General features: G+C 41.4%; 1 protein-coding gene across 1 annotated transcript; it reads left to right on the top strand.

Annotated features, from left to right (window-relative positions):
- The first annotated feature begins 222 nt into the window (after positions 1 to 222).
- appbp2 (amyloid beta precursor protein (cytoplasmic tail) binding protein 2) lies at positions 223 to 14,246 on the top strand. The gene is given in 14 exon segments (XM_084558712.1): positions 223 to 376; positions 4,397 to 4,485; positions 4,991 to 5,142; positions 5,617 to 5,740; positions 6,842 to 7,010; positions 7,120 to 7,209; positions 7,374 to 7,441; positions 7,527 to 7,632; positions 7,729 to 7,853; positions 8,301 to 8,386; positions 9,334 to 9,524; positions 10,230 to 10,395; positions 11,135 to 11,362; positions 11,365 to 14,246. Coding segments are annotated over 14 exon segments (1,773 nt in total). The 5' UTR covers positions 223 to 238; the 3' UTR covers positions 11,406 to 14,246.
- Positions 14,247 to 14,772: the final 526 nt, after the last annotated feature.

The raw sequence follows: 14,772 nt of genomic DNA, 5'->3' as shown, positions 1-14,772 counted from the left end.
CGGAGATGAAGGAGAAAGATGGAAATTAAACAGGGGTTATAGAAAAGCGGCGCTCGCGTATTTTTCTAATAACAGGCGCTTTAGCCTCGGTACAAAACGAATATTGTATGAGGACTCGTAGAGGAAGCGTTTTAATCGCTGTAAGGTAGCGAATGTAGGAAGAGTTGGGGAGGGCTGTAGCTGCTGGGTTTTTTCTTTTTTTTTTTTTTTTTTTTTTTTTTGGAGAGGGGAAAACAACATGGCTGCGGTGGAGCTCGAATGGATCCCAGAAACCCTGTACAACACCGCTATCTCGGCGGTGGTGGACAACTACAGCCGATCAAGAAGGGACATTCGCTCCCTCCCAGAAAATATACAGTTCGATGTCTATTATAAGGTAAGGCTTGGCAGACAAAGGGCTCGAGTGTGTCTGACAGTCACCATCCTGTTTGGGTTTCTGCAATCAGCTGCTAACGTTGCTGCTAACGTTAGCTAAGTATCGATAACGTTACGCCAGCTCTTGAAGCTGAAGTGAAATATGTATTTTTTAGGTGTTTAAATTAGCTAGACATTAGCTCATTCTGCCTGACGCTGTCTTAACATTCAAGCTAATTAAGTTTGTACATGAGCACAATGAAGGATTGTTGAAGTAGCTGCCGTAAACGACATTGACCCTGTAGCTAATCACATCAGTGACCGTGTAAAATGAATTGGTTCGGTGTTGTCATGTAAACCAAGTTTTTTTTTTGTTTGTTTTGTTGTTTTTTGAGGGGGTTGTTGACAAGATCTGTTGTCACCAACTTAATCAAATGTAGCTTCACCGTGTCTTATATAGGCAGACATACTGTTATAAACAGCAGTCACCACATAACAATACTAAAACACAATCAGGTCTGTGTCGTTTCACTATTCAGCTTAATGTCAATTCAGAAATATCACTGCCTGGATTACAGTTTGCTTTTAAATGTGACATATGCTCTTCAAACTATATAAGGTCATGTACTCAAGCCTAATTTAAATGCAGTCTGTCTGAAGTACACGGGCCACTGTGACAGACACCCTTCTAAAATCAGACACCAAAACCTACTCGGTTGTTGTTTCCCTCTTTTAGGTGTTAATTGCGACATTATATTTCCTGTAAATAGTTTTATTAATGTGAAGACGGCATTGGAGTTTCATTAAAAGTACCATCTCATTTGTGAAAAAATATATATATATAAAAAACTGTTCTACACATATGGTTAGATATAGTTAAATGCAATATATGAGAATAAACTCTTCAAAAGGCTATGCCCAGCAACCCATGGCATGCTAAGCTAATGTTAATAACATCATCACTAGCTGCTGTCCGTATGAAATGAGTAAAATTCCTCTTCAGTGAATGTGATCTGTTGAGTTTGTACACTACGCTAAGTTCCTCGACACCAATAAATTATGTTTCTTTGTAGGTTTACAGTTTGCTTTTGAAATGTCAACAGTGGTATGCGGATGAACCTGTGTTCACAAAGGCTTCTAAAAGCCTAACAAACAGACAAAAAGGCCTTAAAGAACTAATATTGACTATCTTCAGGCGGAGGTCGAACTGAGGGCTATGAAGTGTGAAATACATTTCACATGCAGATAATCAAGAGGAGTCTAACCAAAAGCAAACCCCCCCTTGAAATGAGCATAATAGATCCCCTTCAAGGAGCATTGCCACCTGTGATGATTACCAGGGCAAACAACTGGCAGAAAAAAAAATACACTTGTGTCATTGTTGATAGTCCGTCTCCGATTACTGTCTACCGTGAGGTTTTGAGAACTTGCAGCAATCTAGGTGACACAAAATCTTCAGTGTGAACCAACATTTTGACGGTTTTGTATTCCAGCTCTGGATTATGGTGGTGACTGTAAAAACTGTAAAAATGGAGCACCTGTCACACAGATGGATGGAGAGGTCCTTTTGACTGTATCTGTATTCATAAATATGCAGTGGTAACACAGTATTGCCAAAAGTACAAAATGTGTTTCACATTTGTGCGTACAAACCCAGTCGAAGCAAAGTTGGTGATATCCTGAAAACAAACAAAAACAAAGCATTCCTTCAGAGTGCTAAAATTGACCAAATTCCTAGGAGAGAAAACAAAAAGGGAATAAACTCTGTGTCCTCAGTAGTAGGATTAAGAAAGCGCCTTACGCAAGTTTGTACAGAGGGTATGGGTTTTATTAATGTGCACAACACTGTACTGAATGTGAGTGTTTGTCAAAGAAAATGTACCAGTCACTGTGAAACATTTGGTTTTCATGCATTCAGCTCTCATTTGTAACACAAGCGTAAGATAAACCACTTTACAGTCATTTCTGTAATATATGCTGTGTGTTTTGAGCAAGACTGAAAAAGCCAATATGTGCAATATGTAGGAGCCCCTGAAACACTCTGTCGGCTTACAGTGCTACTGCAGAGAAACTTTTGAAAGTAAGTCGATGTCTTGGAGGTAGTTGTATTGTTGTGGTAGAGAGAGAGAGAGTGATACAGAATCTCTACCAAATGTGCTTTAACCTACATGTTACTCCTTGGGACTACTGCCACAAGTTGTTCTCAGGGTGGCACTGTTTACAACAACTGCAATTATAAGATATGACAAACTTGTTATCTAACTCAAAATGAGCTAAAGGTTACAAAACATCGTGTAGACATTTGGCGGCATGTGGCACGTTTCCATGGAGACTTAAAGTTGACTGTTGACTATTTTTCCACGGCAAAAAAAAATAGTTTCTACCATCTGGTTCATCTGTGTAAAGTTAAATGTAGCAGCCGGTGACACAATGTGTCCCAAAAGTAATACATGTCTCTCTGTAACATCCCCAAGTTGGCAAAGGGGTTAGCAGTGACGAGGACTGTTACTAATCATCAAACTAGACACTTCAACGGGACACAAAGCCGCTCACTCTAATTCACAACCATCCCAAACAGCTCTGTTGCTCACATGCTGTATTTCAGAGACACAATTTATTCCATTTGTTTGAAAAGCTGAACTGACTTTCTTCCAGTCACTGTCCATGATTGCAAGCAGGAAGCAGATTGTGTCATCAGGGCCAATCACATACAGGGAACCACATCCTACCTATGCAAAAGCACTGGAAAAGTTTTGATATCTTGAGGTGGTTAAGATTGTAACATGTAATGCTCACATCAGTATGCTAACATTCTCACTTGAGCCCTTTTCACGCTGAAATGGAGCTATAATTCCCCTAAGAAGATCTACTCATTACACCGCCCTTCAGATATTCCAAATGTCACCCCTTTGTCCTCTTGGGCCTTTCTTTGGTGGCCCAAGAGGACCTCGTACAACACTGGCACAGTGGTATTTTCCTCTGTTCTCAGCTATTCTCACAGTCAGGTGACGGTGAGCTTTACGAGTGAAGTATATGTAAATAAAATTTAACAAGCCTGTGTTCCACATTGCACAACCCAAATAAAACATCTCTAGTAATATACACAATCTTAAGAGAGATTTAATGCTGCAAATGCAGTTGAAGAGACGCAGCTTTAACTGGTAGTGTCCATCACCATGGAGAACCACTGTATTTAACTACTTCCAGCTGAGTGCATTTTGATGACTGGTCAGACATCAGCATTTCATTTGTTTGCGTCTGAACCGCAGACAATATTGTCTGAACTCTAAAGCAGTGTTGTCAAACATACGGCCTGCGGGCCAAAACCCGGCCCGCCGGAGGGTCTAATCTCCAGAAATTTCAGGTTGTTCATAAAACGTTTTGTAAATGGGTAGTCCATTAAATGTACTTCTTTGCGCTAAAACAAAGGGGCCAGTTTGAAGTTATGGTCTAGCCTGCTTGAAGTCAAAGTTGGCCCTGAACTAAAATGAGTTTGACATCCATCCTCTAAAGGATCACTATAAATAACTCACTCAGTGGTCATCTGCTCTCCTCATTCTGCTGGTCTTTGTTTACTTTTCCAATTTATCTTTAGGATTTTAAGGTCTCTAGCACATCTCTGTCCACAAATGTTTTGTGCATAGTTAGGCACGTGCACACAGACTCCCCTGGGGCTGGCGTCAGGTACAGCGTCCAACAAAACAACCCACACTCAAATTCACGGCAGCATATTGATTACATGTCAGTTGGTATCGGATAAAAATTTCAGCAAATGCATTACTAGTCACTGCTCTTGCCTGGTCTGTCCCAAAAATGGTATCCACAGTTATCAAGAATGCAAAAGGACTTAATTTGCAATAAAAGCAATGTTCATTACTGTAACTGTACGTTGAATATCTAGTTAGCAGCTAAAATCTGTGTCCATTTGACGAGTTATTAACTATAGACTCAACATTGTGTTTGTGGTGGAATTTATAGAGACTGAATTGTTTTCAGTGGATCTACACTCTAACCTAATCCATTCCCTCTCTTTATGCCTCAGCTTTACCAGCAGGGTCGTCTCTGTCAGCTCGGAGGAGAGTTCTGTGAGTTGGAGGTGTTTGCTAAAGTGCTCCGGGCTTCAGATAAAAGGTAAGCACCTAATGTGGCTAAGCTGTACCTGAAACCTTTCACCATCCACATGAGTTATCTTAGAAAATGGTCCCCAACACCGTGGTCAGTTTAACAGGTGGTTGTCGGAGCTGTTCATGCTGTATGTGTTGAAAACAACATTAACTGAATAGTGGAATAGTTGGTTAATGCTGCTCATGTGTGGATATTACCGAAATTATACCGCGGCTAACAAATGCACATCGTGAAGCAACCATTATCATTGTATTTTTTTACTTAATTTTGGCATAATTAATTCATAAACTCATATTTAACTATTGTAGTAGAACATTATTGATATTCCTTCTACAGTGTTATCTGTGTGCTGTAGGTTGTTACATTCACCCTGCTGTGATGGGTTTAATGTGAAAGCCAGTCAATATAGGTAGAATAGCCGTACTCAACAGCATTGTTACTCACTGATTGGTCAGATTGTGGTTGCTGATACTACTGACCTGATCTCCTCTCTTCTCCTCCCTCACTGCAGGCATCTCCTGCACCACTGTTTTCAGGCCTTAATGGACCATGGTGTGAAAGTGGCCTCTGTTTTGGCGAACTCCTTCAGCCGCCGCTGTTCGTACATCGCGGAGTCCGACGCCCACGTCAAGGAGAAGGCCATCCAGTTCGGCTTTGTGCTGGGTAGGTGTTGGTTCAGGAGAAGGGAAGTTTCATATGAAGGCTCTGAGATGGTCTGCGAGACAAGATGCAGGCTCAGAGAAACAATGAGTAGATAAGAGGAGTCCATGTGTTGCCCCCACTGATGTTATTATAGGATCAGCTGATGGCAAAAATACATCAGGGATAAGAGATAGGAATCATAATTATTTTTACTACCTACATGTATTATATTATTACAACCATGGAAGTTGGGCTTCTACAAACGTTTCTTTTTTTAGTTGCCAAATCTAAAGAGTAATCCATCATTCCTTTGGTTAACTTGTAACTGGAAATGCATCTGTATTATTTAGCTGCATGAGGTTCCGTACGCCCACTTAGAGTATCTGTGGTTTACTCATGTAGGTCTATCTGCACATAAAGAAAACTGTTTCTAAAAAAGCTTTTGTCTGGGACCACCAGGCACCAGTAAGATTCATCTAATACTTTCGGTTCTAGGCGGCTTCTTGTCTGATGCGGGCTGGTATGGAGATGCAGAGAAAGTGTTTCTGTCGTGCCTGCAGCTGTGCACGCTCCACAGCGAGGTCCTCCACTGCTACAGGGCTGTGGAATGCTGTGTCAGGTCAGTCCCAAAGAGATGTGTTTAACAGAAAGACCCTGTTTACAGTCCTCTCTGAATTACAGTCGCCATATTTAAGCCATGGAATTTAAAATGTTTATTTACTGTGAATTATACTACAGTCAGTCATGTACTATTAATTATATATATTGTATATACTTCCATCTGTGCTGTACTATACTGTGTCGTGTTACAGCTAATGTAATCTCTGTAAACTGATTATTATGGGTGTGATAAATGCAGAATGTTAAATTGACTTCATGCAGTAGCTGATGACTCTTGGAGAGTGGCAACAGACTTTGAAGTGAGACTCAAAGATGCAGGGAATATTGGAAAAAGCCGTAGTTGTCAACACTACATCTCTAATTTGGATCGATGAAGACAAAGTGGAAAGTGCTCTTTACTGAATTGATGCTCCTTTACTAAACATTTATTTATTAAAACAGCGATAGTTTGTTTTGCAGTTGATGCCAAATCAACCAAATCTGAAATTTTCAAGATTCCCACATTATTATTTTAATGATTCGTCTTTGGTCTCTTTTGTCAAATGCAAACACAAATTATCAGCAACAGCTGTCTTTCAAGTAACTGAGAGAACTGTTGATTCAACTGTGTTTTCATTTTGGAGGCTGTGGTTTTGTAGTCCTATTAAATTGTATTGTGTTGTACCAATACACGTTTCTGTTGTTTGGACAACCCCATTTGAGTAACTGGGCTGGGCTAAACAACAGAAACACTGTAGTGTTTAATTCAACACAGTTGACAGTAGCACCACAAACTGCATCCTTCAAAGTGATCATCCAGTTGAACTACTTCCTTTCTAAGGCTGTTTCAATAAAAACTGAACATTATAACAGTCATGAAGGGGGATTTACTACAGGACTGTTCTGTTAGAATACATTTATTTTCACTAGTGTACCTAATGAACTGGCAAGTCAGTGTTAATGTGGGACTGCAGACAAAAGCTGTAATAAGGTGTGTGTTTGCCTAATGCTGCAGGTGATTATGTCTCTAATATAAGTCCAGTTTGTTAGCTATTAGCGGACTGATTGAAGCATCTTAATTATTAACTATGGTATATTCTCCTCTCTCTTGGCTTCTCAGGCTGCTTCATGTCCGCAACGGCAACTGCAAGTACCACCTTGGGGAGGAGACCTTCAAGCTTGCCCAGTCTTACATGGACAAACTAGCCAAACATGGCCATCAGGCCAACAAGGCAGCGCTGTACGGCGAGCTTTGTGCCTTGCTCTTCGCCAAAAGCCACTACGATGAGGTCTGTACTCCTGTGTTTTACCACTAATGCCAGAAAAGTGTATATTTTATGATGGACGGTTTTGTTTCTCTTACAGTAACCCACATATTGTTTCATGTTTGTCTTCCAGGCATACAGGTGGTGTATAGAGGCTATGAAGGAAATTACTCCAGGGCTGCCTGTCAAAGTTATAGTTGATGTCCTCCGACAAGCCTCCAAGGTAATGTTCAGTCCATTTAGATAAAAAATGTCACCACATCACTGAGCGTGTACAAAACGTGTCTCACTGTGCCACTACCGTTCAACAATGAGCTGGAAAATCCTTTCAGCTCTGAGGTAAATTCAGACACGGCCGTGTAACGTTTGCCTCGTCTCTCACTGCAGGCCTGCGTGGTGAAGAGGGAGTTCAGAAAAGCAGAGCAGCTGATCAAACATGCAGTGTTTCTAGCAAGGTAACCTGCTGTGTCTCAAGGACTCCACGTTATTTGTATTCCTGTTTGTATCATAGATACTGAAACGGTTTTGTGTGTCTTCCAGAGAACATTTTGGACACAAGCATCCCAAGTACTCTGACACGCTGCTAGATTATGGATTTTACTTACTAAATGTAGACAACATATGCCAATCAGTTGCTATTTACCAGGTATGTAGAGTGATCACTATGTCCTCCTTCTTTTCATTTCATTTATTTTTTTCCCCATGTCATCTAATTAAACTTTTGTTGATGTACAAATCCCAGACGGCCCTGGACATCCGACAGTCAGTGTTTGGGGGGAAGAACATCCACGTTGCCACGGCCCATGAAGACCTGGCCTACTCCTCATACGTGCACCAGTACAGCTCTGGGAAATTTGACAATGCTCTGTGAGAACAATGAATCTTACAAACTCAAGACTATTCCTAGTTCAGCCAGTTAATTACATTCTACATGAGGTTTCTTGTAGATGAAGCACAAGACCATGACTCATACTCTGAGGGTCTGTGCTATTACCCTGTGATCTGATATTTATCTAATGTAGCTGCATGCTTTGAGACGTTTGCCGTTCGTTATATCAAATATATAATTTCACGGTGCTAGAGTTATAGACGCTTCTTGTAATTTTATTTAATCTGTGATCGTTGCCCCTGTTTACAGAGGCTCCTATTCAGAATTGGGTAATGCTGTTCCTCTCATTCACATTTGCTCTGACTGAGCTTCAAAACAAGTTTCTTCAAGAGAAATGCCTGAAATTCCCAGAAGTGTTTATCATGAATGAATAAACAGGGTTGTGTGAAATGTGTGGGTCATCTGCTGTGTTTTTTTCCACTCAGATTCCATGCAGAACGTGCCATAGACATCATAACTCACATTCTGCCTGAGGACCATCTCCTGCTGGCCTCCTCTAAGAGAGTCAAAGGTAAGGAACATTTCTCAGAGATGTTGGGCTGCTGCCCACTGTGTGAAGAGGGATATCAGGAACACACACGCATTCACTGATCAGCCACAGTATTAAAACCACTCACAGGAGAAGTAAGCAACATTGACCATCTTGTGACAGTGCAATGTTCTGATGGGAAACTTTTGGACCTGGCATTCGTGTGGATGTTACTTAGACATGTACCACTCACCTAGACCAGACCAGGCACCCCCACCCCATAGCAATGACACTCCTTGATGGCAGCAGCCATCCCCAGCAGGATGCAGCCTGACACAGAAAGACACACAAAAACAGTTTAGGAACAACTAAAAAAAAAAAAAACATGAAAAACAGCGCAAGGTGTTGACCTGACCTCCAAATTCCCTAGATCCCAAACGGATCAAGTATCTGTGGGATGCACTGGAACAAGCCTGATCCACAGAGGCCCCTCCCCTCAACCCATAGGACCCAAAGGCCACCACTAGGCACAAGGGAGACCTACACAGTATTAAGACATAATTTTATGCCTGATTGGTGTATCTTCATAATTATGGACTGATCCTTCTATCATTTTTGTTCCTGATACGTATTCATTGCAGTCATTTTCAGTTTTCTAGATTCAGATCTCCAGGAAAAGGTGCCTTAGTCCAACAAAAAAAAACATTTATACAAATCAAAAATTAAAAGGATTGAGTAATACAGTGAAAATGTCAGGCTGAGAAGCTGCATCCATGAGTTAGCGTTTTATGTTTTACTGTTAACTAACATTTCAATTGACATATTTACCAGTTGCTGTTCGGTGAGACATTCATACCTTCCTTTAGCGTCTTTAGTGAGTCTTTATCTACTTAGGTGTGTTGTATTTATACCTCTGTTTGACGTGTATCTGTTTGTAGTTGCGCGGTATGTTGCCTGGTTTTGTTTAATGTGTCCTGTGTTTCCATCAGCTCTGATCCTGGAGGAAATTGCCATCGACTGTCACAATAAAGAGACAGAAGAGCGCCTCCTGCAGGAGGCTCATGACCTGCACCTCTCCTCACTGCAGCTGGCCAAAAAGGCCTTCGGCGAGTTCAACGTCCAGACAGCGAAACACTACGGCAACCTAGGGCGACTCTACCAGTCCATGAGGAAGTTTAAGGTGGGGGAAGATGTCTGTTCTGTGTGTCTGTGTGCACATGTTGGACATGTCTTGTCATTCTCTTGACCAAATCTTACACAATCAGATGAAACGTAGAAAACGAAGCTGGCATATTGCTAGCCTGCCATAGCTAGACTCAGTACAGAATATGAGTCTGGTAACACGCCATTTGTATTTCACTATGAGGTGTGATTTAACCAATACAGAGAAAGAAATACCTCGGCATGCAATTTGATAGTCCTACAACCAATCATAACCGTTTCCAGGCTGGCATATTCCCAGTTGTCCCAGTCTGGCATAAAATCCAGAATAATAATCATAAATAATAAACATGTGAGCAAACCTCATCACAGAGCAACGGCAAGAAGTCCAATACCACTGAAACCATGCGAACGTAAAAATATAAATAATGCATAATGCCTACATTTTAAATGAGTCTATTTAATATCCTGCATCTGGTTCATTTGTAGAACACAGATTCTACATCATGGTGAATGAGAAAGGAAATGATTCATTGAAAGTGTTAAACAGACTAATCATTCTAACTACGTTTCTCCATGTATGATGTGATGAGTTTACTTTAACCTAGATGCCCTTGAAAGCCCTTGAAAGAAAATGAAAACATTTCCCCAGCGTTTAAAGGTTTCTTCTTTCGTTTCTGTGTGTGTGATCTGTGTGTCTCTCTGTGTGTGGGTCTGTAACCAGGAGGCAGAGGAGATGCACATTAAAGCCATACAGATCAAGGAACAGCTACTGGGCCACGAGGACTATGAGGTGGCTCTTTCTGTGGGTCACCTGGCCTCCCTCTACAACTACGACATGAATCAGTATGAAGACGCGGAGAGGCTCTACCTGCGCTCCATCGCTATCGGTCAGTATATCCAGATTTCTTTTTTCAGTGCTTCGCTGTAACGACCCAATGCCTCTGTGTCACTGGAGCAGGTTCTTGTTGACCTGGCGTCTCTAAGCCTAACTATTGTGACTGAGTGATTAAGTTTTCTTTGGGTCCGTTAGACAGTTTGGTCTGCTCAGGGGAAAGAGTTTTAATTTCATCCACATGTAAAATAACTACATCTGTGTGGATCAGTGGAGAGATTGGATAATTGCAGCACAAGAAGTTGCACAGCATGACCACTCACCAGTTTGAATAACATGCAAAAGAGTTGCAAGTACATTCAGTCACAGCGAGAAGGGAAAACTACTGGTGATCTTCTCTGCTCAAAGGAGTGAATGCAAAGAATACATAAATACAATATAATTCCCTCATGGTTTCATCAGCTATTATGGAAGTACTCCAAGTTTATGTAGTCATGTATAAAGAACATGAGTCTGACTGATGTGATGTTCCTCTTTCTGTCTCAAACAAGACTTTATTGCTCAATGCTAGTCTGAGGCTTAATTGCGCAAGATCTAGCATACAGGTAGCCACTAGCAGCTAAGTAATACAAATAGACTACTTTTATTTTTTTATTATTGGACAGTGAACATTAAATGCTTAGTCCTCTTAACATCAGTAAATGGTGATTTTGTAGAATAACACCACATGTTTGGCATTTTATTATGAAATGTCAAATCAGCTTATTATATGTTACGTTTCCCTGTCCCCACAGGTAAGAAACTGTTCGGAGAGGGTTACAGCGGGCTGGAGTACGACTACCGAGGCCTGATCAAGCTCTACAACTCAGTGGGGAACTACGAGAAGGTGTTTGAATACCACAATGTACTGTCCAACTGGAACCGGCTGAGGGACCGGCAGTTTGCCGTGGCAGACGCACTGGAGGACGTCAACACAACGCCGCAGCAGACCCAGGAGGTGGTACAGGCTTTCCTACTGGCTCAGAGCCTAGGGCCCACCCGCCCCTGTCTCGGCTGATTTTATGAGGGAAGAGAGAGCAAGAAGAAGGAAAAAAAAAAAAAAGAAAGACGTGGGTTTAAGCCGACTGAGGAGATAATGTGAGCCCAAATGTAATACACAGTCAATTCAAACATTACTGGCAGGTCGGTTGGCTTTATAATCACTGCAGCTGTCAGTACACAGACACACTAATCATGGAATTAAAAAAAAGAAGAAGAAGAAGAAGTAGAAGATACACCATTACCAAACCTCATCGAAACATTCACACCACCAAGATGCAGCAAAGAGCAAACTGCTGCATCTCTTCAAGAGAATGAGGACACGAGGGGGAGGGTGGGTTCAAAAAAAAAAGAAAAAGAAAAACCTCAAACATCCTGAAAGGATGACAGACGACCTCTTCTCTTGTTTCACTCGCCTTTTCTTGTCTGTTTGGAATCGGAAGACGTTTTTTTTTTTCTTTTGTATTTTAACCAGTGTAGCTCTGAGGGCCACAAGCCTCCTCTCCTCCGGGGCTTTGCTCATGACAATACCTGGGCCCCGTACATCTGTGACACACCACCCACAATCGGCAAACGTCATCACTCGGCAGATCACGGATGAAAATAGTTGGCTATTTTTGACACTTGTACAGTAAAAATGATACAGCAGATTGTACGCTTGAGTTTCATTTGAAGGCTTCTTGTTTTGTTCCTTGTTTGTTTTTCTTTCCATTGCAAAGAACTGAAAGCGGACCCATTAGAAGAAGACGTCATTAAACTCCTATTTTGAACTGCTGGTGGAGAGAGAGAGATTACAGGGGAATGTGTTGAACCAGTGGGTATGTTGTTACACACGAAACAGGCTTGACAGGTCTTGTTTTTCCATTATTTTTTTTGTCTCTTTTTTTTTTTTTTTTTTTTTTTTCCCAACAGCTTAGTACTGACATAGCATAATTAAAATGCCAATAATTTATATGCAAAAGTGTATGTTTATGTAGCCCTTTGTTTATTGCGTTCGTACTGAGCGAGCCATGAATTCTGAAGAAACAGCTCAACACTATAATAACAAGGGACGTGGACAGGAGTGTACAGAGGAAGATGCTACATGTGCACAGGCCACACGTCGAGGCTTCGTGAATGTGTGTGTGTGTGCGCGGATTAAACTCTAGGTGCCCAAGTGCTCCACCGATGTCTACCAGCCTTACACCAGCTTGCAGTTATCTGTCTGTAGACGGACCCAGATTTTGAAGTGCTAAATAAACTATTATACCCTTAAGGGCACTGTAATGGGGACCAATATTGTATGTATGCGTTTGTGTGTGTATGTGTGTGTGTCTTTAGCCTGTCAGCTTGTGCATCTAGCCTTTCCTCTCCACTCCCTCCTGTCAGAAATCCCATTGAAGCAAAGTTCCACAAATGATGTTTTGCTGGACCATTAGCCTGCTTTCCCACAGTGTTTCTGTCCAAAATCTTATCTGTCGTTTCTCAAAAGAGCTCAGCTGTCATGCCTGGCGTCCACGAAAACCTGGGAATACACAACAGCCTGTTTGTTTTGTTTATGTTTTTTCTTTTTTTTAACCTTTCTGGCTTTGTAACGGCTTGTCAGTAAAGGCTATCTGAAACCAAACCCTCCCTTCACTGACAGCTGCTGGTGTACATGCAGAACGCTTGAAGGATCAGTTCACTCAAATTAGTATGTTTGGAAACATACTTTCCAAACATATTTGTATTTTGAGCCTGGTTAAAAAGAATGATAAACCAGCTCCTACTTAAAAATGTCAAACTAACATTTGAGCAATGAATGAATTGTGGTCGAGATTTGAGCTTGACATGTTTCTGTTCGTCAGTGCCCTCTGGTGGACAAAATGTGTTTTTGTACTGGGACTTATTAAGCCTGTTTGTACACAGATGGAAATACATCTACAGTAAACTATACAGTATGAACACCTGAATATAAAGCTGTATAATCCACCGGAGCACTTTTACACAGTACTCCGTAGCACATACTGCTCAGTTCTATTTGTCTTATTGCCTAATCTGTGTTATAAGCTCCTCTTCGAGGGTCTCGAACCTCAGGTTGGGAACCTCTGACTGCTCCAACAGTATCAATTGTTGCAGATATTTTTGATTAAATCATTTCACTGGAACATATATACAGATCTGATGGAGAATGCAGAAGCTGGTGTCTGTAATAATTTGGGTGAGCTGACCCTTTAAATAAGAACAGAGTGGACAAGCATGACGTTTGTAGCTCCGTGGAGGAATAACTGATGAGGTTTTGCATGAGTTCAGCCCAGGCTAAAAAAAAAAACCAACAAAAAAACAAATGTAGGCATTAATATTTGCAACATTATAAACTGACAATGTGATGCCTTGAATAAATACCCCACTGTTTTTGTTTATTTCTGATGAATGAAGAAAACGAGCTTTTGCCTTGCTGTTCAGTGCTGTCGGACGGCTCCCTCTCTAGCAGCGACGGGAGAGGCTCCAGCTGAGGAGGCCCAGCCTTAGCCACCCCACCTCAGCTACACTCTCGGTGCTCTGCCCACCCCCCCCCTCACCATATTTCAACCAGTTCAATAGAAAGATAGAGAGAGAAGAGTACATTAATGAGAAATACATATCTCGCCACACTGAGATGCTCCTGCAAAGGTCACATGCTGACTTGTTACACTCTGGACTATTAGGGCTATTATTCTGTCCTCTGTACCACCTGAAAGTTCTTTAGAAGAGGCTCTTAATGTGAAGCTTTTCAAGCGCCAGCTGAGGTTTCTTTTTTGTTTTTCCGTTTGGCCGGCTGACTGATGGGAATGTAGACGAGACGAGGATCGGGTCGTCACTGTAATCTACTGAAAAACTGAAAGGGAATAGTACTTGCAGTGTGGGAGGGGGAGGGGCGGTGGGGCGGGCGTGCTTGCTTGCTGGGGAAGACTGGGCAAAGGTAAAAGATGCTCAAAAAGCTGTGAACTCTCCAACAGCCCAGCCCCCGCTTCTGTCGGACGAGGAGACGACGACGGACACCAAATGCGACGAGGGGATATTTTCACTGTTGTCCTGTTACTGCTTCACTGTTAGCTGCAAAAACATTAAAATGTATATCACTGACCACCGTGCACCATTTTCCTTTTTGCGTTCACATGGTTCGGTTAAATATGAATTCACATCAGAGTGAAAAAGAAAGACATACAAGAACACTTTTATATGGGATGATACTAAATATTAAATACTTTTCAGGTTGAGTCCCACTCAGTTCTTTCACTTTTACTTCTTGAAAAGTGGATCTTTGGTGTATAATGCATATTATTGCATGATTTACACAGAATAAGGCAGGAAAGGCTAAATAATAAGGTCCTATATAGTCCTAAACTATTTATTTATTTGAATATTTAATGTTTTTTAGTCTCTATATAATTTT

The sequence above is a fragment of the Chelon labrosus genome, assembly GCF_963514085.1.
Source record: "Chelon labrosus genome assembly, chromosome: 13".
In the NCBI taxonomy this organism is placed as follows: domain Eukaryota; kingdom Metazoa; phylum Chordata; class Actinopteri; order Mugiliformes; family Mugilidae; genus Chelon; species Chelon labrosus.
Note: the sequence above shows the minus strand (reverse complement) of the source record. Positions and strands in the feature narration are given on the sequence as shown.